This window comes from Rhipicephalus sanguineus, chromosome 3 (genome assembly GCF_013339695.2).
Source record: "Rhipicephalus sanguineus isolate Rsan-2018 chromosome 3, BIME_Rsan_1.4, whole genome shotgun sequence".
NCBI lineage: Eukaryota > Metazoa > Arthropoda > Arachnida > Ixodida > Ixodidae > Rhipicephalus > Rhipicephalus sanguineus.
In genome coordinates this window covers 195,634,757-195,661,637 of record NC_051178.1, presented here as the reverse complement: position 1 = coordinate 195,661,637, position 26,881 = coordinate 195,634,757, and the positions used below count along the sequence as shown (strand labels likewise).

General features: G+C 49.6%; 1 protein-coding gene across 1 annotated transcript in view; it reads left to right on the top strand.

Annotated features, from left to right (window-relative positions):
* The first annotated feature begins 9,120 nt into the window (after positions 1-9,120).
* LOC119387982 (integrin alpha-9) overlaps positions 9,121-26,881 on the top strand; it is an 80,159-nt gene continuing 62,398 nt past the window's right edge. Inside the window, exon 1 of the mRNA XM_037655576.2 lies at positions 9,121-9,667. Coding sequence (XP_037511504.1) covers positions 9,432-9,667 — 236 coding nt within the window. The 5' untranslated portion in view covers positions 9,121-9,431. The remainder of the gene's footprint in view (positions 9,668-26,881) is intronic.

Genomic DNA, 26,881 nt, shown 5'->3' with positions numbered 1-26,881 from the left:
CTTGACGTATGACAGTGGCTTGTGTGTTTTTACACCACTTGCAGGCTTTCATGCACATTATTCAAGGCATATATGAGCGGTGTACCACCTTGCGTAGTAGTACAGTCGCACTCGATATGACTTGCAACACAGGAGCACAAGGCCTCGCGAGCTGCATCATTGAGCATAGCATCAACTTCCCATCATTTCCGAAAGTAAATGATATTTTCTTGTTTGGGGTCATCCCCAAGTGAGGTATCATCATTTAGGTGTAGAAGTAAGGGATAGTGGAAGCCTTGTGCAGTCTTTGAGCTTGTGAGGCCATGCACTTCAGTGTTTGCAAGTCGTATTGAGTACGACTGTACGTGACTAGAACACCTGTGGCTATCTCAGCCAAAAATGGCAAGACATGTCCTCATGTAAGAGTCAGTATTTCACAAATTTGAGTTAGTGGGCAAAATGAGCCCTCGAAGTAATGTCTGGAAGATGAATCTTCTCTTGAAACCCTGTTATATTTCATTGGCAGCCTCACTGTCTTGAGGTGGTACATGACATCTTAATGTTCACTCGAATGCTTCTTGCCCTTTGACTACCATACTTAAGATAACTTGCCTAGACACCCATGCATCACCCCGCTGCTCTGGGGTTTGCCTGTTTTGTCTTCAGCATGCTCACTATTTTTTCAGCAGGAACCTATGCAAAAAAGAACATTGTGTACATACTATCAAGACATCTGTGAAGAGGTAGGTCATATAAACACACAAAAAACACAAGTTAAATTTCCAATGGCAAGTGCAGCGAATGTCTCAGTGCTGTGTTGCTCATTTCCGCAAAGCATCCACAGTAAACTAATGTGGCAGATCCATGTGCACTTCAACAGATAAGAAAATTTATGGACTGTGAATGAATATTGAATCATAAGAAATCTGTGAAGAATCAGTTTCTATGTAGCATGAAATGTCTGCTAAATAAAGGCACAGAAAAAAAAATATTGCTGGGATGGAGGATACAAAGGGCAGCCGTATCCAATGTGCCATGTATATCCATTCCATCAAGATTATAACAACTGAAAAATGGCTCACAAAAACTGAAATGGGAGAAAGCAATATTGAAAAACTAGTTTCTATGTAACACGAGGGAAAGGGCTGTGTTGTAACGTATACAAGCATCTTGTGTACAAGATTGTGGTTGTGTTGGCACGATACGTCACGATGACACGATGGTCCTCTGTGAAGTGCAGTACCTTACATTTACTATTGCTCAGAATCCATCTGAGAAGATGCTCCTGCAGGGCCAATGAATATCAATAAATAAATAAGAGGTGAAGTGGGCATCACTATATTGGGTCGTGTTAGCACTGCTTCAATTATTTGATCACCCTCTGGTGGAGTAGCACCTAAACCTTACTTGTGATCTCACTTGTGTGGTTTAACTCAGTGTCCCAATATCGTGGAGGCCAGCACTTCTGCTGAGACCTACAACAACTGGACATGTAAACGGCAACAGCAGCATTGGTGTCACCAAGTTCACTCATAGGGCGCAAAATTGTTTGTGTAGTCAAATGGAAATTAAAGAAATTTACAAAGAGCCCGACATTAGGCAACTAGCTTATGCAGAGAAAATCATTGTGAACTCAGTCCAAGTCGTGACCCTGTACTCAGTCGGTTCAGCCCAGTGTGTTTGGTTTCCAGTAGGCTTTAAAAAGGAGTCCTGACATAAAAATTTTCGCCCCGCGTTTTTTTGCTGCAATGTGTTGCTGGGCGCCTGTTAGTCATAACACGGCCCATCGTTTGCTGCAGCGCGCGACATATAATTAATTACAAGCTCCTCATTACCGACACAGCCTCAGTTTCGGTTTGACAGAGCTCCAAAAACGACAAGCCGCCGGGTGCAACTATCACCACCTAGCGAGTGAAACGCTCAGTCACGTGAGCACACAGAACAGTGACGCATTTCCGCGCGGTCTGTCGTCGTCGGGCTCAACGTCGTCTGATGGCGACGATTTTCTCGCGGCGGGGATGGAAGGAATTTTCGACGTGGCGAATCACTTCAGGTCTGAACCGCTGGCGAGGAGCGATTCGTCGGGAAGCGCGTCAAAACAGAAATGGCGGCTACGACGTCATCATAACTTGTACCGTCTGCAACGGTTACGTAAGGGAAGTAGGGGGTCACCTCGGGTCACCTCCGAGGGTGTCAATGCACCAGGTGCGGCCTATAATGCTGGATCGCGCTCGCGAACTTCAAAATTCATATAAAATACATTCCAAGCTTTATTCGCTGTCGATATTTTGCAGATGGTACACGCACGTACACGGGAATCGATCCAGTAGGCTATCTCGGCCGCGAAATTTTGTGTCAGTACTCCTTTAACCAGGGCTTAAAGTCGGGGGGTGCCCGGGGGGGCCCGGCTCCCCCTCCATATTTTAAGGAGGGGCCCGGCCCCCCCTCGGCAGTCCGACGGTGGCAATGCGGCACCCATTTGACAAGTGCTGGAGTTGAATTTTTTGGGATTAGTGCTTTGTGCGGGGAAATTATACTCTGCCATTTACCGAATAATGATTTATTTATCGCGAATCTTTGGTTGAAGGAGTGTTAGCAAAACAGAAGAAAACAGGTATCGTCGTACTGCTCAATGCAATTCGCTGAGACACTGAACAGCACGGGCAACGCCTCCTGAAACCACGGGTCACCACCCTGTTCGATAGAGTGTCTTGGCGCAGCATACTGTTTCACAAGGCAACTGAGAGTGAAGCTACCTGCTCGTGCATCAGTAATAGTTCACTATGGTCTGTTTAGCTTGCCACTCAATTTTCATTCTTCTAGTTGTGCATCCCAGGTCTGTAATTACAGACGTATGTTATTTGGCCACTTTATTAGGCAAGGGGTAGCGAAAATAAAATATAGCATTGCCGTGCCTGAAGTTCTGAATCCAGTGAGACAACTAATGTTACTTACTTTGAGTTGACATATCATTGAGCCTGTATATCACGTGTTATTTTTGAAGAATCGTTCCCAAAATAATTTCATTTGATGCTTAATTGGATTGACACCTTGAAAAAATGCCCGAAATATATTTGTGTAGCATTCATAAGCATTTGTTAAGTTGGAGAGACAGTTGGCTTCACTGCACTCTGATCATCGCAAGCACTTCTCTTAACGCTTAATCTATAGCTTATATTATTACATACAGTGGAATCTCGTCGATACGTTTCTGCATAATACGTTTTTCAGCCTAATATATTTTTTGTTTTATTCCCGGCCAACATCCCTCAGAAATAATGCATTTTCATGCGTTTAATACGATCACAGTTTTGCCCAAAATTGGATAATACGACCGCGAAAGTGGATCTTGACCGATATATCTAGAAATCCTGCGTTTATTATTCGGTATGCCAGCGTGCACCGCGTTTGTATTATATATACATATATATATATATATATATATATATATATATATATATATATATATATATATATATATATATATATATGTCCGCTTTATGAGGGCCCCCCCTCCAATGAAGGGAGACTTTAAGCCCTGCCTTTAACTGATGCACAAATATTGCCTAGGCCAACCTCTCTGTGCACAGCTTCTCCCAATATGCTTGTGAAACTCTGATCACTTCCTGTAGCATATACGAGAGTTATCACCATTTCAAAGTGTAAGTTGGGCAAACGCATGTCGCACTATTTATTTTTCATATCTCTAGACAAATTAGTTGCCTTTCCTGAAGAGCACCGGCTGACATTGGGTCGATGGGAGACTCTGTGACCCATTGAATACTTACGCTGCATGCATTGCACTTCTTTCGTACTGCCTGCCCCCTAGAGCTACCACTTAGCACGATTTATTGCCTGGCTTGCCACTCCACGTGTTGCGGACTAAACCTGTCCCAGTTGCCCTCCTCATCCCCACGGTGGCTGCTTGTCCACATCCGCTGGGAGAAGGGACTGGCCTGACGATGTTCTATTGTACTTTTCCTCGAACCTCGGCCGCCTTTGTGAAAATGGGGAGAGGTGGGGTGGACAGCTCGCAGTTCGTGCAACTTTCATTTTCTTGGTCAGGGTCGGGTCGCCGAGGTCGAACAGTGGGCAGCTCCGGTCACTTCCGGAAGCTCGTCCCCGCACCCTGTTTGTGGAGTCGCCTTGCGCTGCCATCGGTCACACAGCAGTGGGCGGCCCCGACTTGCCTTCCAAAAGGAAGCGGGGAGAACATAAAGTGAAAGGGAGAGCAAGCGCCTTGGCGATCGACGTAAAGAGGGGACAGATTGGCGAGAGTCAACGGCCTTCCGTTCCCCGTGCCCGTCGATGTCCCATCGGTGGGGATTGCACACCGTCGATAGCCATCTAGGCTCGAGCTGCGTTTCTGATTTTTGCGCTTGCAAGCGGCGCGGTAGTTTTCACCCGCTGAGTTCGAAGTCACAGGCTTGACACTTTACAGCGACGGCCGCGTTTCGATTTGGGGCGTCATGCCAAGAATGCTCATGCGTCGCTGGGTATTGAGCGTGTTTTCGAAAAGCCGATGCTCAGAATAAAAGTGATGCGTGGGATCAAAATTAATCCCGAGCCGATCAACACGAGTGACCTGACGAAGGTGGTGGGATACAAGCTGCGTGAAAGCGGATAGGATATGACGCAGAGCAGTACGAACTGAGGAGCAAGCAAGCAAGCCGTACTCCCGCAGGGCTTGCAGACATGCAACCGCTACAGGCGTCCGGAGGGGGCGCAAAGCTGCCCCCCTCCCCTCCTGGAATTTCGAATAATATTTTTCTATGCAGAGCAATGAGCTACGCTGCTTGATTAGCACACTCAGGTCTCGGCCTTCTCTATTCCCAGCCAATTTCGCACATTACACACTATTGGCTAATCTTGCCGGTCATGTCGCAGCAGTGAAAGAAAGCCTGTCAGTGCTGGATGCATCCCCCTGCCGTAAGTTCTGCGGACGCCCTTGTTGTAGAAAATGGCGCCATTTCCCATCTTCGCCAAAGACCACAAAACCTACTTTTATTGCACAAAATAACGTGCTCTTTCATGTGGCATGCTCCTTTACGTGGTAGTCAAATTAAGCTGTCAGCGTAATGCTGCAGGTCGCGTTCCGCGTTTGTGAATATCGTTACTTTCTCGTTTATCTTTTGTTCCGTTCTCTTTACCGTAACGCTTAACACAAAACCGGAACCGGTGCTTTGATTTTTCCCTTGGAATAAATACCTGGGTTGTGTGTGCACAGGCACTAGTGCATGTGCACCACGGAATACCGCGCAGTGCAGCAAATAGAAAATCAACGGCGTTACGATGTCTCAGTGTTTTTCATGTCGTATAAATGTTTTCTTTCAGAATTTCTATTATATCTTTAGATTATCAAGAGTTTTTCGTAGTCTACCGCTGGCGGTGCGTGCTGTGTGCGGGAGATATCGCACCCTCGGGTCGACTGTCATCTGTGAACTGGCGGGGTTCAGCGGCCTTCGATGTCCGTGGGCCATACAATTATCTACTGTGCACACGGCGCCTACAACACGCTTCGCGCCTGTTTGTTCAAGGTGGCGCACGCAGTTGCTCAGCTTACAGCATATCGGCCGCCCACTGCGGCGCGTCCGCTCGTTTCGTACCCGTCATCCGGACCGACTGGGCTTTGTGTCAACGGACACGCCCCGCGGGAAGCACATATGTGGTGTCACAGCTGTTCAACCGCACCCTTTGTTTCGAAACGACAGCGATTGATTGATTGATCCGCAGAGGGAAAGAGTTTCGAAAGGTACGGTCGCTTTGAGCTGACATGGTGCTGGTCTCTTGGCCTCATGATGTCTTCCACGTTTTCTTACCAGCAGCAGCGAAATAGTGTGACTTGTAAGTGCAAGGCCATCATCAATAGGCAACACAAGCTTTATCCAAGTGTTAGAACGCTGCATGTTTGAGCCTGGCACTTGTGTCTGGGACGGACATTCGTCAGCCCGAAAGGTCTGCTTGTGCAGGTACTGAGGACGGTAAGTACAGCTGGGATGAAGACATGCCACACTAAAGCCAAACATTCCGTATCACTTCAACCGCTGAATAAAAAAAGTTGGCTGGTTCACGACTGTTGTACTTCAATCAAACAGGTGTGTGGGTATTTATTTGATGCCGTTATAAAGTGTTAACGAACTTCAGAACGACATCAAGTCAAGCTAGTTGATAAGTATTAATCACGAAAGAGGTAAGTGCAAACACGGACACCGCAGAAGTTGTCTCTTTAGATCTCTTCTGCTTTGTCCGCCCACCTTCTTTCGTGATGTTAATGAACATGCATTGGTGTGAATCCCTCGGATTAAAACGGAAAAAAAAAAAATCACCGCAACATGGGAACTTATTTTTTTTTTCGTTCATTCAATAAATTTTGTTTACCAGAAAAACAATCTGGAGCGACACCTGGGCAGAAAGCTGTCGCAGCGCCTTGACGATGGCCCAGGGTCCCTTACATAGCAATAACATACACATGACAGATTTCGCAAAATGATTTATACATAGCATTCATATGGAAAGGCTGTGTACATAACAATGCATCGTACGTACGATACATAAAATGTAGCGATAGCATTTCACGCTTGAGTAATAGATTTGTTATGTATAAGGAGGATCGGATGCAAGAAAGAAAAAAAGCGAGACGATTTGCGATACGTCCCGAAGCTATGAGCACTGAGGGGGGGGGGGAGTGTATGCATAGCAGCCACATTGTATCTCACAATGGCATAAATGTACGGGCCTATTGTGCAACGTGACCTCGTTACTCCATTTACGACTCCGCTTGCGAGTCGATATGATAACTTCACCGCTTTGTTAGCATTGCGAACTCGGCCGCGCTGCAGCCTCCACGACACACCTACGCAAAGGAAACAAAAGCGTTGCACAACTATTGCGACAGAGGGCTCCACCTTAATCGTGTGCCGGTACGCGCAGGATGTTCACAGCTGGTTCAGAGTTGCGAGACACGTCATTCGAGGCGCTGGCGGTTCGCACCGAGGGCATTGCGTAATGTGTCAGTCATCAGCACAACACACACGTTTATTAGTGGCCCTAATATTATGGCCCTGACACCGTAGTCTATTAAGCTCGAATGGTCATGGCGGCCACATTGCGATGGGGCGGAATGCAAGAACGTTTAAATATACACCCTCCCCCCACGTCGGCGTGCGACATGAGGGCAAAATTCAAAACCGCTCGTGCGTGCGCTTACATTAGATATACCCTTTTGGCATGAATATGGTTTCATCTTCGCCAAATAGTTATTATTCTTTTGAATATTAGAAACACGACCCAATTGGTGTTAGCAGTGCGGTTGCTACCACCCATACAACATCGAATGAACTTTACGAAACAACACATTTCTTCAATATCATCATTTGTATTTATTTCCTTTTCTTAGCAGTCCCCGCGTTTCAGAGTCGTTACGGTCGGCCTCAGAGAGCAACCGGGCATGGCTACCAGCTATATTTCCAAGAAAGCCGCTTGCTTCGATTCTTAAGCGCGGTTACGCACATTCTGAGAATGTCAGAAGTGAAGCTTTAGCATGCGGTAAAGCTATAAACTTCGTCCCAACAATGGGCAGTTATTAACGTCCAGAGTTTCAGGTTTCCTATTTGCCCGGGGGTGTGGGAAGGTCAAGCCGCACTATGTAATGTCCCCCCCCCCCCCTTGTAATGCCGGTACTCGTATAAATGAATGAATAAATAAAACTGTGCTTGGAGTGAAGTGCACGCCAAATAAATCTGTAATTGTTAATTTGCGATCAAGATTTGGAAGCTTGTGCAGAATTCCAGCAGCATACTACGTGCGTATAATAAATTCAGCTGCTAAGGTTTGCGGCCATGGAGAGGGGGGAGCTTCTCCGACCCCCACCCCCACTTGACGAATTCGGGAGCAGGTGGAGTTTTGAATGAAATTATCATGGTATACTGGTGTAAAATTAAAAGTGAAACTTAGTGAACTCGCTATGCAGTATTAACTGAAGACCTCGAAAACATGGTCTCTCCCTCATGAAGACAATGTCTTATCTTCTCCTCTTATCTGATTGTCTCCTCTTAACTCGTTATCCTCATTGTAGAGCAGCAGGCTAGCTTATCAGGCTCCCTCCACCTTTCATGTCATTAAAACCTTCTCACTCCTTTTTTTTTAGTCCTCTCTAGTTCGTCTCTAGAAGCATCGGCCCAATTCGGGGCGATAAACGATGGCGCCCATCCGAAGTGAAGCAGGAGAAGAAATGGCATGGCGCTATTTTGGTGTCGTAACGTGGGGTATCCCGATGACTAAACGCAGGACGGCCGAGTTTGGGATGTTTCATCCTGAAGGAACGAGCTGCGAAAGTAAAGTGACTAACAGAGGTGAATGGATGAGCAACATAACGATTTCCATAAACACTGGGAAGGAACTGGCAATGCGGCTAGCCCTCTTTCCTGTATGGCAGCCTGCGGAAGTACTTTAGTGAAACGCAGGGAAGACGGAATGACAAATAAGAAGCGCCAGATCTTAGCAGCGTCACCAGAGTTGGAGATGTGCCCACCACACACACACACACACACACACACACACACACACACACACACACACACACACACACACACACACACACACACACACACACATATATATATATATATATATATATATATATATATATATATATATATATATATATATATATATATATATATATATATATATATATATATATATATCGATAATAAAGATCGTTATCCGATCGAAACGTTGACGAATAAACCTTTTTTAGAAGCGTATATCATTTTCCTATGTAGTTGTAGCCGCAGCCTCTGTGGTGCTAGCTACGACTACGGTTTACTGGAATACTACCGGCATCCGTTGTTTCACGCACGCCGTCCGCAGCATGGGATGTAGTCATCGGCATGCGCGCGCGCGCGCGCGAATCCGGCCGTCGGCATCTCTGCGCGTAACGCAACGGCGCATGCGCGTACGTGCGTCACCCGGGACGTCATCATAAAAGGTGACGTAGGGAGCAGCTCTCTTCGCAGTCTCCTCCTCGCTTCTCCCGCGTTCTCGAGTCACTTGTACACGCGGAGAAAGAGAGAGAGAGAAAAGAAAAAAAGATCGAGAGGTGAGTGCGCGTTTGAGCGTGCAAAAAGCTGCGGGCTGACTGGTCGAGTAGAGGAGAGAGACGGCGCCGCCGCTTGCCGCTGCCGCCGGAGTTCCCGTGTTGGGCCGACTCACTCACCACCACTGTCCGCGCTGTCCGTCGGTTTTGCCGGGCGTAGGCGCGTTGTTTCGCACGAGGATCGGCTCGCTTGCTGGGACAGCGTCAGTAGAACAGACCTTGCGCGCGCCGTCCAACAACGTAGCGTGTTAACGCGTAGCTCAACAAGTGGTTGTCAACAGTTGGTCGTCGGCGCAACAAACTCTTGTGCGACCTGGGAGAATTTACGGATCGGCGAAGCCGACGCTGCCTTTTCATGACCGGCTTCGGCGGCCGACGAGTGTGCGGGCAAAAACAGGTCATACCTTCTTCGGCTGTGTTCACGATGGCAGCGTGGCGATGGACGGCAAGCCTGCTACTCTTGTGTGCTTGTTGTTTGAGTGCAGTTTCGGCGAGCAATTTGGATACGGGGCATGCGACCACGTTCGTAGGCCAGCCCGGTTCGCACTTCGGCTACACCGTGGAGCTCATCATTAACCGGGACGGAAAATTGTAAGTAATATACGGCGTTCATTTTTATTCATTGTTTAACGCGAAGTATCGCTCGCTAGAGTTTTTGATGCTTGACGTGGTCGCATTTGAGTTGCGGCAAGCTTTGCGCAGTTTTTTCGTCGCACTGATACTGAATTCGGTTTGCGCGTGCGCTGATATGATAGATTGGGACAAAAACAGACGGAATGTTGGTAAATGCTCTGCGCATGTAAAGTGCAACAGCAAACATGGAAAACTATGCTGAGGCTCGTCTAGCTTCGAGAGCGCAGTTGTGTCGTGTTTATCTGCCATTCACCGTATATAACCCGACAGGTGCTCAACAGATGTGTTTCGCTGACTGTGCGATCGAACCACCATCCATCGTACTGCCGATTTTATGAGATCGTGCGTATTTACGCAGGGTATCAGAAGAACGCAGAAACACTCAAATCGATGAGGCACGCGAAGGCGCCGCGCGAAAAACTTTTTTCTCGAGATGACCTTGCCGTCGGCACGCGCGCGCCCAAGGAGAATATGTACTTACAACCGTTGTGTGAGCGCACGCATGTCCTGTAACTTCGAGAACTAATGCCTCCTAGCTGTACGTTGCCTAATTTTTGGCGCTCTTTACGTTCCCGTGTTAGTCGTCCATGTATTCAATGTGAGTCAATCTGCTCCTAGAAGGACCACGTTTGTTTTGCGTGATATATCTTCTTTTGACATTTCCGCAGCATTCTTTGTGTGAAGTCCGAATCGTTTTGAGGACTTCGTGTACTGAACATGTCAGAAATAGATTAGCCGCCATGATAACAGTAATCAAAGGGCCACTGCGTCGGAAAGTTTTGTTTATGAGCCTCTAACGTACCGCGCCGTGTTTACTGATTCATTGCTGACTTTTGAAGAGACGCTTTTGTTTCCAGTTACTTCTTCAGTTGAAAAGCTTTGCGAAGCACTATTCGACATGCGCGAAATCCTCGTCACGCGTCTCTGAGGTGTTCCGCCTCGTTGTAGTGTATAAAACAAAATAAAACCCTGCGTTGTTATGCACCACGGTATCGTGTGGCGTGCCCCCTTACGTGCACCTGCCCGTTCCGGCAATTCTGCGCAGGAAAAACGCCGCGTGTTCAACGAAAAAAATAAAAGAGAAAGAAATCGAGACGTGCTCTGAGGATCTGTAATTACGGTCGTCGATTTGAGCCGTAACCATGTCAGCCACACCCCTCTCGGGTCCACGTCACAGTCCTCGTATTCAGATCAGCCGCCGTTCACTCTCCTCCTCGACTTACAGCTCTCTCCCGTGACATGCGTGAAAGCAAAGCGGAGGCTTTAGCGGAGGTCATTGCCTCGTGTCAAGACAGGTGCGTGCCATCAAACATTCGGGACTATATGAAAAATAACCTCGAAGACGTGCTTACACTCGAAGCACGTGTGTGCGCCGCCGCGTCGAATTGCAGGATGAATGAAACAGGCTGGCAGACACTTGAAGAGCGTAACAGAACGCTATTCGAATATGCCAAGCCAAAGAAAATCTTTACGCTTATTTACGGCGCCTTCAATCTTTCAAGCCTTCAATTAGGCCTGTTCTAAGCTGCTCTCAGATTCTAGGCTTGAGCTGGTTGGTGAGTCGTACTGAAGAAAATTAATGGCGCAATGCGTGTAATTACAATTTACAAGGAACATACTACAGGACGGAGGATGGTCGTGTTTACTGTTAGCTGCACTTCAACCTAGTTCATTAATCTTTTTCTTCCTGAATAAAGTCATCTTGATATTGGCGCCCGACAAGGGGTGCATAAGTGTTCTTTGCCTGCGTCTTTCTTTCTTTATTTTCTTTTTTTTTTCTTTGATGTGCCGCTTATATACCGAAAACAGTCGTCACAGATGCGGCATCACTTCAAGCCTTCATCTTCCCTCGAACTTCTGTCGTGCTCTTAGATTAGCTATTCCGCAAGCCAGCTCAACTCGGCAGCTGGACGAAACAGTTTACCCGCTCTTGCACCGTACTCGAATTAGCATCTTTTAGTCTCTCACGTCCCGAAGGCCGGTTACTCAGCTGGATTCGGACAGCGACGACTCAGGCTAAGAGCCGTTAAGAAATAACCTTCGTGTCGCACTAAGAGAGAGGGTCTAAAATCGCACACGGCGCCTGCGTTTCTTCTTAGCTTGTTTTGCTTCCACTTCCTTGAGAGACAGCCCGCAGATTTGCCGTTTATAGCATGCCTAGCCATTTCGAGCGGGACTGTCTTCGCGTCACGACGATCCAGATCTCCACGTCACGAGTCAAGCTTGCCTGCCGGGGCCCACTGTCTGCGAGCGTGACGGAAGATTCTGCGGTTGAAGAGTGGGTTCGCGAGGACACGCTTGGCTACGCTCAAGACTGCGCCCCGCGTGCGTCATTTTGTATGCATGTATTCAGATTTACAGTCTTCTCTTCAGTGCGGTGCGTGCCGCCGCATTCTTCCACGTGTTCGCCACGGCTGACGCATACCCGTCGGCGTCTGTGTGAACAGTTTCCTGGCCTTTTGGCGTTCTTCTTTTCCCGTGCGTCAGAAGACGTTCCCAGGTCGCGGATAGAATTCGCTAAATGTATGCAGGGTTGCGCGTACGAGCCGTCGTATCACTTTGCTTCGGGCATTTCCGCTTTGCGCTTGTGTGTAGCACCACTTCGATTCCACGGGTGGGTTGGTATTACGGAAGCTTCTTTGTTTACTGCCCCTTCTTGTGCAGTTACCGCTCTAACGATTTCTGTTTCCAGGACGGGCATTTCTTGTCCTGGTGGGCGCTCATCCCGGACAGTCACAAATGCGAATGAAGGCGTAAACGAATCACAATGGTAGTTATAATGTAAGTGTAAACTTACGGTACAGCACCGTTAGACATTTTTCTAACGGGACCAAGAAAAAACGATCGCGTGATCCGGGAGAACGTAACACTGGCTACCGTTCGCTGCAGCGCTGCGGACGAAGCAGAAAACAATTGTCGCGGAAAACGTAACAAATGGGAAACTAGTGACCCCCATGGTAAATGAACAAGTAATTGTTATTAGTTAAGAAAAAAGTCAATGTGGCAAAGCGGCAATGCACATCGGGCGGCCGAAACTTTGAAGTGTACTGGCACGACACAGGGCAGATTGCTAATCCTTCTTGCGTAGGGTCGAGCAACAGTGCCGTGGTCTCGGCACTGCGCGAAAATTCAGGTTTGACAAGCGGCTTTCGAAGTGTCTGATGGACGAGATAATCCATTACTTGTTGGCGTTCTTCTGTCCAGAAAAAGATTGCAGGTTCTACCGCCTAATCCCCATTCCATTCGGGACTGTGCGTAGCAAACTTTCACTGGAGAGAGGTTATGGGTGCACGGTGATCACAATTTGATTATAAGTAGTCGAGTATCACAGGAAATTAGTTACTAGGCTCACGTTGCAAGAACAAGACAAGGCAATCGCCGCTGTGGATGCGATTTGGATCAAAACTATTCGAAGGCTTTTCCGCAGTGAGGCTGACATTTTGTGCACGCACGCGCCCGAGAGAAGCTCGTAAGGAGCCGTAGTCACCGCAATCGCTTTTACGCGATAAGCCGACGAAACCGGTCAAGCGACGAAAACGGTCAAGCCTGATTATGATTCAGCTGTCCGTCGGATGATCTGAATATCTCCCAGGCCGAGAAAAGCTGAGCTACGTCCTCGTCGCTTTCCCTGTCGAGACGTGTTTTTAAAAGCACGTTTCAAGGCTTCCTTTTGCGAAAAAATCACAGAAAAAGAAACACCTGAGGAATGTAGAGTCTGCGACCGTGGCTAAACGGTCGGGAAGGGCGGACGCTGAAAAAAAAAAAAAAAGAAATGTCGAGGGGGCCTTGCCAGCAGTCGACCAGGCGCAGGTGAGGCGGTGGGGAGCCGCTTCTGCCCGAACCTCGCGAAAGCAAACGACAGCAAATCAAGCGGCGGGTGTGCAGGCGGCGTTCCGTGCGGTTCGAGGGAAACCTGTTGTGTTTGGCTGTACGGGCGCAGCCGGATGACCTCGCTTTCCTTCGCTTGGCTTCTCATTCTACGGCGACGACGAGTCTTCCTTGAGACGCGGGTGTTGTGGTCCTCGTTTACCCTCGCGCACGTCGAGGCATACTGACTGATGCGAGCGAACTAGCTCTCTGTTCTGCTCGATTACTGCTCACTCTCTCGCTCCTTCTATCTCATTTCGCTTGTTTACCCGTTCCCTACTGTGCAGGGTAGCAAACCGCACCTCCCTGTCTATCCTCCCTTCTCTCTCTCTCTCTCTCTGGGCATATGCTGTAGTCATTGCGTCCCCTCGTTCTTGCGTTCTGATGTACTCCCCCAGCTTTTTTCTGTTCGCCAGCCAAGCCGAATACACAGAAGGGCCAGAGTACGCAAGTAGCTTTGGGGCACAGGCACTAAAACTCTGTATTAGGTTACGGTGCCTTTTAGTGGCCTTCATGGCGTATACATATCGAGCACATTTCTGAGAAGGCGAAGGACAGGCAGGCAAATAATGAGAATACGCTGAGGTTTCAGCGCTGTGCGGAGCACAGCGGCAGTCATTTTAAAAGCTTTGTACTGACCCGTTGTCGCTTTGATTACAGCTTCGCTTTCTCCTCCCGTATTGGTCCTAAAAATCACCCTTTGCTCGGAGGACGGCGAACACGCTAGAGCCTGCAGGCGGGACGTAATCCAACACCAGGACGGCGATAAAAACAGGCGTGGCTCCAACGGAAAAAGCGTGGGTGTGCTAGCGGCGGGCTCTTCACAATAATATATATATAAAACAAAGAGAGAGAGAGAAGGAGAAAGGAAAGGTGTTGGGCGATAACGCTCGTCTTTTCGTTCTCTTTGTCGCTATGGCGCGCCATCCGGCCTCTTTGCGCGAGGGGGTCTTGACTGGGTCCAGAGGTCGACCTCCGGCGGCGCGGTATGCGTGCGACGTGCTGGCACCGTTGTCTGCCTGTCGTGCGATTGGCGTTACGTCGTTCTCGCCTCGCCATGCGATCGGAACATGCAGCGCCGCTAGAGGTGTTACGCTTCCCTTTTCTTTCTTTCTTTCTTTCTTTCTTTCTTTCTTTCTTTCTTTCTTTCTTTTTTTCTTGCTTTTTTTTTATGCGCGAAGGGGACGGCGCGGTCAACGATCCGCAGTCGTCGAGGGAATTCAAGGCTAACACATACGCCGTGTGCAGCAAAATATCTATAGACGTTGGTATGAAGGGCCCGTTCATATTTGCCAGCGTTTCATTTTCGTTTTTCGCTATTCTCAAATGTTTCGTGCCAGTCGTGGCCTATCTCAGCGTTAAAGAATTTCAGGTTATCTATATTTTATGCACGTCCGTGAGGGAGTTTTTTTTGTGTGTATGTATATTCATGCAAAATTGAAAAATCTAGGGTGGGGTTCGCACTCCCCTGGCTACGCCTATGGTGGTAACATGGTATATACATGACGAAGTAACCCTGAGTGATTCCCTCCGCATTGGCAACCCCGGAACGTGAGCGTAGACCTCACGAAGCGGCCATTACGACGAGTTCGTTGCCTGTTTTTCATTGTTGGTCTTATTTACCCCCTATGGCGCTATATCCGCCATCTGCGGCACACCCCACGCTGCTGTGCCCCGGCTGCCCACCAGTAGTGGCGAGGATCGGGATCAATCAAGGCTCAACATTGCTTTGGAAGTGACTACTGCTGTGAGACGGCCGTTGCCATAGACCGGCTAGCAGGCGACGACGACCCGAGATTGAGAACAGATGCCCGGCGTCTCTCCCCATCGAATGACACTTGCTGTGCGCCGGCGAAGTTGGAAGGGACCGCCGTCGGCGCGCAAGCCATTTGCGGTCCGGTTGGATCGAAGGCGTACGCCGCGCGGCTATTTGGAGAGCGTATCGCGGCCGCCTTATCTCTTCGAGGGCCGGAGTGAAGGTCCACAGAGCGGGTCGTCGTCTGCCTCATTGACGAGAATAGTAGCGATCGCCCACTCGTGGTTACTGTGTGGGCGCGACTCTGCGTGCCATACGCGCGGCATATGGAAATAACACACGGTTCGAACGGTCATTCGCGCGCCAAACGAAGGGCTCGGAGTGAGCAGTTCAGAGCCCTGTTGAACTTCCGGAATGAAATCTTCTTCTTGGGGAACAGTCACTATTGCCTCTCGAACTTTGGAAGCAAAGCAATTATATGCGCCTACATGCAGGATTACTGAACGTTCTATACAGCACATGGGGCTTTATAGTCGTTTAAAGTCGATTTCAAACAGTTTCAAGAAGGATTGACCATTTAAAGTATATGAACTATCGTCTCATCACCCTCTCGAGCAAGCGCATTCGGACGCTTGCAGGTCCCGAGCGTCGAGGACCGCCGCATCAATACCGCCGAGGACGTGCATTGCTCAGAGAAATGAAGACGACTGCAATATCATAGCCCATGTTTGTCGGTGCGTTGAGGCATTGTGTATACTATATGCAGATTAAACGCCCGGATGTTTCCGGCTCCGTCGTTTATAGACTGAATGTCCAACGAGACTGAATGTCCAACGAGACTGAATGTCCAACCGAGACGGAATGTACAACGAGACGGAATGTCCAACGAGACGGAATGTACAACCGAGACGGAATGTCCAACGAGACTGAATGTCCAACGAGACGGAATGTCCAATTTAGAAGAGATAAACGTGTCCTCGTTTGAAATTTCTCAGACAACTGATTCATTGGGTTAAGATAGCCTAACGGAAGATCGCGTTTTTTTTTTGTGTGTTTTCCAAATATTGACTGCCTGTGGCGTCGGGCGTCGTATTTTTGTTTCCGTATTCGCTTTCCTGCATTTACCATAATTTCAAGTTTTGTTAGTTTTATTTATATTTTGTATTTTTAGTTTTCATATGTATGTTGAATATGTTACTTTATTGCTTTAGTTTGTTTGTTTGCATACTTTGCTGTTCCTGTTTATCTCTGTCATAAATCGGACATCACAGCCCCTTAAAGGATTACGAGAGAGGGCGCTCCCTCGTCCACTCTGTGCGGTATCTATCTGCGTTTAATCCCTGAGAGTGTTACCAGCGCCACTCGTAGCTAAGGCGGCGAGTGTGAAACACTATTTTTGCCAGAAAGCGTCACGAGGCAGGACGAATCCCTTGCTTGAAAGTGCGAAAGAAGAATAGTTCGAGAGACTCAGTTATTTGTTAGAAAACCAACAGCCAATTAAGCCAAATAAAACATTGTGGACATTATTTGTTGCTTTTTTTAACTTCGATGTAATAATTATAACCCATATGCAAAGGAATCCAAGTAGACGAAGAAACACCCTTTCCATCTGTGGGATCCGAACCCGCAACCTTATAATTACGGCGGCGATTTGCGCTTGCTAACACTCCCAGGGATCAAGCTCACGTAAATACCCAACAAAGTGGACGAGGGAGCGCCCTCCGTCGTAGCTTAATTGTTAGAGCATCAGACGCGTAATGCGAAAGTTGTGGGTTCGAAACCCACCGAAAGAAAGTGTGCTTTTTCGTCCCATTTAAGTCCTTTCAATTTAGGTCATATTCATTACACTACAGTTAGAAAGATCAACAAATAACGTACCTATGCTTTCCTTGGCTTGATTGTTGGCTTTCTACGAGCCCCTAGAACAATTCTTCTTTCCTCTTAAAGAATGCGGGTTGAAGAAGCTAGGGAGGAAATTTTCCTTTAAAATTAAATTCTTGGGTTTCACGCGCCAGAACAACGAAATCATTATGAAGCATGCTGAGTGTGGGATATCAGTTTTAGTTTTGACTACCTTGATGGAAACATGTCATGGCATTTCGGCTACAAGAGAACTGCAGGCCGGTCTAGGAAAGACCATGCCGTTAAAGAGGGGGTGTCACCAAATTTTGAGGCTATAAAAAGCCTGCTGTAGGCTTTCTCTGTAAGCAAGGACGCTCAGCACGAAGTATTGCACGCAGGAAACGTTTAGAATATATTTTAATTCACTTCCAAAGTCTGTATAAATGCTCATTCTCGCGATCGAGACCCATCGCTAGCGCGACTGACACCGACGCCACTGTGTAGGAAGCGTAACGAAAGTTTTAGTGGCGTCACACCACATTAGAGTGACGTGCAATGAGCGGTGACCTACACCTCCGCTGCACCGGGCAGTCAAGAGAGCATCAGGCCATCCGCTGCGAACTGCTCATTTTTTCTGAGCTTATTGCCGAAGTAGCCAATCTTGCTCGCATTTTGCAAAGTGCTTCGCGTGAATAATGTTTCATTACAACACATAGCATACAGGTAATCGCTGGCGACAATAAAACCGTTTTTATGATGTTTAAAATAATTTGAGGACTTTTCAGAACCGGCCTGAACACGAGCTTTTCTATTACTCTTCTAACGTCGATATTAGTGCTGTGAAGCTCAAGTGAAAAAAAAAAAAGCTGGGTCGGGAACAGACTTGTACGCATTACAGTGAAAGAGCGTCAGCGATTACAATTACCTTTTTAAAAAAACTAACGGATTACCGAGAAAAAACTGAAAGCTAATCGATTACTCAACAAGGTGAAGTACCGGGCTATTTGGTTTTGCATAATTGTTAAACTGTGGTAAAGTTACAGGTGCATATTTTTAGGGAGGACGCACATAACAAAAGCATGAAAAGCGCAAACTTACAACTCGATTTGTTGAGAAGGCATCAAGTTATATGAACACGAGCAAACGGGTGCAAAAGGGAGCTCTTTAAATATTCTTTTTTTTTAAATACTTCTTTTTTGCGTCTTGTTTCCTATTTTATTCCCTCGTGTCTTTGCGCTTTCTCTGTCTGTCTCTCTCTCTCTCTCTCTCTCTCTCTCTCTCTCTCTCTCTCTCTCTCTATATATATATATATATATATATATATATATATATATATATATATATATATATATATATATATATATATCCTTGCCGTGCGTAATACGCAGTCTCAGCGCCACGTCCTATCACGAAACGAATTTTCACGCACGTCGCAAATGTTAGGGCACATTCGGAAAATTTTCACAGCGAATATTGGGATGTGTGGAACGAAAACGGAAAAGTGAAATTTGTGACCGGGACGGAATGTCCAACGAGACGGAATGTCCGACCGAGACTGAATGTCCACCGAGACGGAATGTCCAAAGAGACTGTATGTCCAACGAGACTGAATGTCCAACCGAGACGGAATGTCCAACGAGACGAAATGTCCAACGAGACTGAATGTCCACTATTGGACATTCAGTCTCGTTGTACATTCCGTCTCGTTGGACATTCAGGCCGCAAGCGGCGCTTCACGATGGACCGATATATCGACACACAAGTTCTTTTTTTTTTTTTTTTAAAGACGTAGTAGCCCCTGGAGAAGGAGATACCAAGACTTACGCCGTGTCCGTCTTACAGTGGTGGGAAACCTGCGCCAATTGCGCCAATCTGCGCCAACTGGCAATTTCTGCTCCACACTGCTCCAAAAGGGTCTTTTTTGCCTAATTTGCGCCATTGCTGCGCCAGAACGTGGTTTTAGGAACCGAAACTAATGTTACGTGGACAGCGCTGCGTCGTGAATGGATGTACGTCGTGGTCGCCATCTTGAGCTGCTGCATTTGTTAATGGTGCCACTAGCGTTCCAGCCGTCGTGACAGCCGACGCAATCCAATTCAATATCAGTGGTATCAGTGGCAACGGTACAGCAGCACTGGCACCCTAGCTACCCTAGCAACCCTAGCAGCACTGCAACCGCGCCACAACCTTCGCTTTCTGCAAGCGATGCGCACTCCTCGATGCTGATGCTCTAGCGGTCCTGGCAGCGGACGGAGGTGCGTTTGTGTTGTCGCCCAATAAAAGCGTGCATTATGGTTACGACAGAGCTACGCTTGATATGCAGTACGCGTGCGTTTATCGTAATGGCGTGAGTGTAGCGTGGTTTCTGTGTGCACGATCCGCAACGATCAACTCCGCAACAGCGAGCTGCTTTCGTTTCTACAAAGCGGTGCCCGTGTGAACGCGGTCCGGCGCAACGAGCAGCAAAGATCGGCGGCTAAATGCCAGGCATGCCCGAGAATTTAGGTGAATATACTTATTGCGACAGGGTTGTCAGCGATACGTCACACTGGCGCGGTCGTCGGTGGCCGCCACCTCACATTCGTTCTTTCCCTATGCTTGCATCGCTGCAATCGCGCGGAAGTAGGAATCATTTATCAACCTATTTCCGCACTTCTCGAAAAGGCGGAAGACACTGTGGCGTCAGCAAGTTTAGCAGCGCAGTAAACTTTTATTGCGTAAAACGTTACCGTGGCACGCAGTGTAACTATATATATATATATATATATATATATATATATATATATATATATATATATATATATATATATATATATATATATATATATATATATATATATATATATTATAAAGACGTTTATTAGCGGGCACTCGGCGACGATAAACGACTGCGACAGTCAAGGCGGGGTGCCGACTCTGAGCGCGAGGAGCGTGCTGTCCCAGAAGAGCGGAAGAGGACGACCCACTAGTAAGCGCTCGAGAGGGCGACCCATTAGAGGCTTCCAACGCTTCGCTACAATTACCCCGGGTACGAAAAGGGAGCCGCCTGGCGACCTAACTGCTTGTCACTATGAGCGGGTCATGGTAGGGTTTCAGGCGCTCCACGTTGACAATGTCGCGCCCTCGACGACGCATGTCCGAAGATGGTTCAAGGGGTTCGATCACGTAGTTGACCGGGGACGTGCGTTCGACGACACGGTAGGGGCCGTCGTATTTCGGCAGTAGTTTTGAAGAGAGGCCAGGTGCAGTGGTAGGGACCGAGAGCCACACGAGTGCTCCAGGGAGGAACGTGGGCGCAGAAGTGGTGGTGTCCCCGCGAATGCTCTTCTGCCGCTCTTGGTCATTCGTAGTAAATGTCTTGGCAAGCTCCCGACACTCCTCAGCGAGTCTTGCTGTGGCAGAAATAGGCGCACACTCAGACGGGTCCGGCTTGTAGGGAAGGATTGTGTCGATCGTGTGCGACGGGTGCCTGCCGTACAATAAGAAAAAGGGCGAGAAACCAGTAGTGCTCTGCGGGGCGGTATTATAGGCGTAGGTGACAAAAGGCAGAATGGCATCCCAATTTGTGTGATCGGCGGCGACGTACATCGAGAGCATGTCGCCGAGCGTGCGGTTAAAGCGTTCGGTGAGGCCATTCGTCTGCGGGTGGTAAGCAGTAGTTTTCCGGTGAACAACGTTGCACTCTTTGAGAATGGCTTCGACGACTTCGGACAAGAAGACACGACCTCGATCGCTGAGCAGCTCCTGGGGTGGACCGTGGCGCAGCATGAATCGGTGCAGCAGGAAGGAGGCAACATCGCGCGCTGTAGCCGCTGGGAGGGCGGCAGTTTCGGCGTATCGCGTAAGGTGGTCAACAGCGACGATGACCCAGCGGTTACCAGCCGACGTTAGAGGAAGTGGTCCATACAAATCGATGCCAACGCGCCCAAACGGCCGGTCAGGGCAAGGTAGAGGTTGCAGACCTGCCGGCGACAGGTGCGTTGAAGTTTTGCGGCGCTGACAATCGATGCAGGAGCGAACGAACTTCTGCACGTAGCGGTACATCCCTCGCCAAAAGTACCGTTGGCGAATGCGGTGGTAGGTTTTCGATACCCCAGAGTGTGCACACTGCGGGTCAGAGTGGAACGACTCGCATATGTCAGAACGCAGACTGCGGGGTATTACGAGTAGCCACTGGCGGCCGTCGCCGTAATTGCGTCGGTGGAGGAGGTCGTCGCGAACGGCGAAATGGTGCGCTTGACGACGCAATGCGCGAGTGGATGGTGTCGCCGATGGATCACTCAGCAAGGCTATCAGTGAGGCAATCCAGTGATCCTTGCGCTGTTCAGTGGCGATGGTTTGAATGTCGATAGACGAAACGGCATTGTGAGACAATGAGCTGGAAGTATTGTCGTCAGGCAAGGGGGAGCGCGAGAGTGCGTCGGCGTCAGCATGCTGGCGTCCGTTGCGGTACAGCACGCGGATATCGTAGTCCTGTAGGCGAAGTGCCCAGCGGGCGAGGCGGCCTGAGGGATCCTTCAATGACGACAACCAGCATAGTGCATGATGGTCGGTGATGACATCAAATGGGCGACCATACAAATAAGGTCGGAATTTCGTAAGGGCCCAGATGATCGCCAGGCATTCCTTTTCGGTGACGGTGTAATTGGTCTCGGCTTTAGTAAGCGTACGACTTGCATATGCCACGACATATTCAGGGAACCCTGGTTTGCGCTGCGCAAGGACAGCGCCAAGGCCAACACCGCTAGCGTCTGTGTGTACCTCTGTAGGGGCCGCAGGGTCGTAGTGGCGTAGTATGGGAGGCGACGTCAACAAACGACGGAGCTTTGCGAAAGCGTCGTCGCACTCCAACGACCACGAATGGAGGGGCCCGTTACTTCCGAGAAGCTTCGTCAGTGGCGATATGATAGTCGCGAAATTTCGAATGAAGCGCCGAAAGTAGGAACACAGTCCTACGAAACTGCGCAGTTCTTTGACGGACGTAGGTTTGGGGAACTCAGTCACGGCCCGAAGCTTGGCGGGATCAGGAAGAATTCCGTCCTTGGACACGACGTAGCCGAGGATTGTCAGCTGCCGTGCTGCAAACCGGCACTTCTTTAGATTCAGTTGCAGACCGGCGTCGCTCAAACGCGTCAAAACATGCCGTAGGCGTTGAAGATGCGTGGAGAAGTCCGGAGCAAACACGACGACGTCGTCGAGGTAGCACAAGCACGTGTGCCATTTCAGGTTGCGCAGAACGGTATCCATCATGCGCTCAAAGGTGGCGGGCGCATTACACAGCCCAAACGGCATGACGTTAAATTCGTACAGGCCGTCGGGCGTGATAAAGGCGGTCTTCGGTCGAGCGTCATCAGCCATAGGTACTTGCCAGTACCCTGAGCGCAAATCGAGAGATGAAAAGAATTCGGCGCCTTGCAAGCTGTCAATCGCGTCGTCTATTCGCGGCAGTGGATACACGTCCTTACGAGTGATCTTGTTGAGTCGTCGGTAGTCCACACAGAACCGCACAGAACCGTCCTTCTTCGCAACAAGAACGACAGGAGACGCCCAGGGGCTGTTAGAGGGTCGAATGACATCACGTCGAAGCATGTCGTCGACTTGCTCGGTGATTACACGGCGTTCGGCAGGAGATACGCGATATGGACGTTGCCGCAGTGGCAGGTGGTCGCCAGTGTCGATGCCATGCGTAACGGCCGACGTGCGGCCGAGAAAAGTTTGAGCGACATCGAAAGAAGGGCGAAATTCTTCCAACAGGTCCAAAAGCTGGGAACGCTGGACCTGCGTAAGGTTGTCAGCTATGGAGGAACCAAATACGTCAGCGTGTGATGAACCAGACGTCGAAACAGCACTGAGCGTGCTCGAACTTCGGCCGTGCGAATCATCGGGCTCGTCCATAACTTGTGCGTCTTCGAGGGGTTCTACGCTGCCCAGACATTCCCCTCGCACCAAGGTAACACTGTACGGGGAGGGGTTGATTACATAAATAGAGGTGCTGCCCTGGGTGAGTTGAACGGTCGCGAAAGGCACCAGCAAGCCTTTCCTCGTGCAAACACGGTCATATGGCGAGAGGAGTGCAACGGTGTCGGATAGGCTGGCGCAGTAGACTGACACCGCCGTTGACGAGTTTGCAGGCACTTTTATGTCGTCTTTGACGAGTATCTTGCTCGCAGCCGATGGACTGTCTGCCGGCGTCAAATTAGAGAATGGTGAGAGCTCTATTTCGGCGGGTGCGCAATGAATTACGGCGTCGTGGCGGGAGAGAAAATCCCATCCGAGGATGACGTCGTGAGAGCATGCAGGAATTATGATCAATTCGACGGCGTACATAGCGTCCTTAATCATGACGCGGGCTGTGCATACCGCTGTAGGGTGAATGCTTTGGGCGCTGGCTGTACGGAGGGAGAGCCCAGAAAGTGGCGTCGTCACTTTTCGCAGTATTCGGCTGAGCTTTGCGTCCATAACGGATACGGCGGCTCCAGTGTCGATAAGGGCAGATGCACGAACACCGTCCACAAACACGTCTATCACGTTCGATGGGCTTCGCTGAGGGCTTTCGCAGTTCGACAGCATCGCAGCCCTTGCCTCGTGGACTGCGACGACTAGTTTTCCTGGTCTCGTGGGACCAGACGTGGCCGCATCGGTGACAGCGAGCGGCGTCGTGGTGACGGGGAACGGCGGGTAGATGGAGCGAGGCGAGACGTCGGCGACAGTGGCGTAGGTGGGTCGTAATATGGGCGGTTCGCCGGGCTGGTGGCAGGCGACGCGACTCTAGGCGGCTGCACGCGATTGCAATACCGCGCCACGTGGCCGGCGTAACCGCATGCGAAGCATATGGGGCGGTTGTCAGGTGTGCGCCATCGGTTCGCTGGGGCAGGGCCCGCCCATGGTGCAGGACGGGATTGACGGGGCGGCAACTGATAGGACTGGACGGTGGGCTGCAGTCGTGGCCTGTGCGTGACGTCGGCGCAGGTTACCGGCACATCCGCTTCGAAAGAATGAGGTCGAGCGGAGGCTTCGGCGTAAATGTGTGGGGCAGCCGTAGGGATTGCTGGGGGCGTTCTTGCGACCACTTGGGCGTAACTCAAGGGTGCAGGAGCCGTATGGTGCTGGTGGTACTCGGGCATGACCTCTGCGATTTCTTGCTCAATTGCTCGACGGAGCGGAGGCAGAAGGGTGGTCGACGGCTGTTGGACGTACTGCGGGCGAGCAAAGTCCAGCAGAGAGAATTGGCGCGCGATTTCCTCGCGCACGAATGTCTTCATCTCTGCGAGCAACGCGGAGTGGTCGGATATGGTCGACAAGCCAGCGAGCTCGGCGTCGCGTGATGGAGAGCGACGGGTCATCGATCGCTGCCGGCGCAGCTCCTCATAGCTTTGGCAGAGCGTTATGACCTCAGCCACTGTGCTGGGGTTCTTGGCGAGCAGCATGGTGAAGGCGTCGTCGTCGATGCCTTTCATGATGTGCCGGATCTTGTCTGATTCGGACATGGTGGCGTCGGCTTTCTTACAGAAATCGAGGACGTCTTCAATGTAACTGGTGAATGATTCACCGGCCTGCTGAGCGCGTTCACGTAAGCGCTGTTCGGCCTGCAGCTTACGAACGGCAGGGCGGCCAAACACATTGATAATGGCGGTCTTGAAGTCGGACCACGTTGTAAAATCTGATGCGTGGTTGTTGTACCACAAGCCCGCCACACCCGCGACGTAGAAAACGAGGTTAGTCAGCTTTCCTGCCTCGTCCCATTTATTGGGGACACTCACGCGCTCGTAAATCGCGAGCCAGTCCTCCACGTCGGTGCCATCTGCGCCAGTGAAGACCGGAGGGTCGCGGATACGAGGCACACCTGGGCAGGAGGTCGGTGTAGGCGGGGCCGTTTGCTGGGAGGCGTCTTGAGGCATCGTAGGCGGCAGGGTACGGGATCGAAGAGCCAGGGGCATCGAATGAGGGGCGAAGTTGTTGTGAAAGCCCAGCACCCTCCACCAAATTATAAAGACGTTTATTAGCGGGCACTCGGCGACGATAAACGACTGCGACAGTCAAGGCGGGGTGCCGACTCTGAGCGCGAGGAGCGTGCTGTCCCAGAAGAGCGGAAGAGGACGACCCACTAGTAAGCGCTCGAGAGGGCGACCCATTAGAGGCTTCCAACGCTTCGCTACAATATATATATATATATGTGTGTGTGTGTGTGTGTGTGTGTGTGTGTGTGTGTGTGTGTGTGTGTGTGTGTGTGTCCCAGGTAACTTGGGCCAAGGGTTAAAAAATGCAATATTAGAGGCAGTTGAGTGCAATCATTTACATATTGCTGACAGCCACCTTGCGCACTACATATATATTTTTGTAAATAATTTGTTAATTAGGATAATTTAACTCAATTGCTAAACATTGACTTTAGGCAAGAAGTGGGATTTGCAAAGTTCGAGAGCGTCTTCACAAACCCCCATTGCATTATTTGCGAGAAAGAAAGTCTCACGTGTACCATTTATTCCGAGCTGCAAAAAAGCCCGAGAAATACGAAAAAAAAAAAAACACGTGACTAGCGCTTTCGCGCGCCGCGATTGTGCTGCTGTCAGCCGTGGTTTGAGCGAACGAAATCAGCTGCGGCTGCGACTCGCCGGCTTCGTCACATCTAGTTGCAGCGGTAGGCCGATAAGTTGGCGGTCGTGTCTTGGCCCGTGTCAGCCAGTTGGCGCTCGTGACGGTGCAAGTTTTAGCCGGCGCGGGCCAAGCAACAACCGCCAACTTATCGGCCTACCGCTGCAACGGAGCCGGCGAGTCGCGGCCGCGGCTGATTTCGTTCGGTCAAACCACCGCTATGGCGGCTACCACGGCTGAGAGCAGCACGATCACGGCGCGCGAGTACGGTAGTCACGTGGAACTTTTTTTTTTCTATTTCGCGGGCTTTCTTTGCAGCTTGGCTAAAGTTCTAGGCTAAATTGGCTAATTCTAGGCAGCTTGGCTAAATTCTAGGCTAAATTTTCTTCCTCTATGTGTTTCATGAAAAGTCCGTGCCTGCTCCAAACACATGGGGAGCTGCTCCAAAAGCAGATTTTGTCTGCTCCAATGGCTGCTCCAAAATGCTGGAAGGCATTCCCACCACTGGTCTTATCTCTGAGGGCGACAGTAATGTCTGTCCTTGTAGCCAACGACGACCCATTCCTTTTTTTTTTTCTTCGCTTCGAATTTTCTTTCTTTCTTTGCGTGCGCTTCAGGCTACCTCAGGATTATTTCTTTATGGCTGTAATCTCCTGGCTCTCACTCGCTACTTTTGCGTACACAATGGCGCGTGTACCATCGCGCGAGTGCATCGCACTGCTACTATTCTAGCCACTGTAGCACTGCGGCTGAACCGTGCACGGCTACGGGGGCTGTATTCACAATAACATCTTACGCATAGTATTGTTCGTAAGAGAAAATTTCAGTTAATCACGACGCATGGACATATTGAAGAGGACAGCCAGCCGATTGCCAAGAGCAATTGCAACAGAGCGCTCGTGTTATCGCCTTCGTGTCTCTCGTGTCCTTGTTCTTAGTTCTCTCTGTCTCTCTTTCCTTACTTTATTTTATTTTTAGAATGACGTACAAACTCGCCCAACAACACATCCCCCTATGCAAAGAGCACTTACACACACACACACACACACACACACACACACACACACACACACACACACACACACACACACACACACACACACACACACACACAC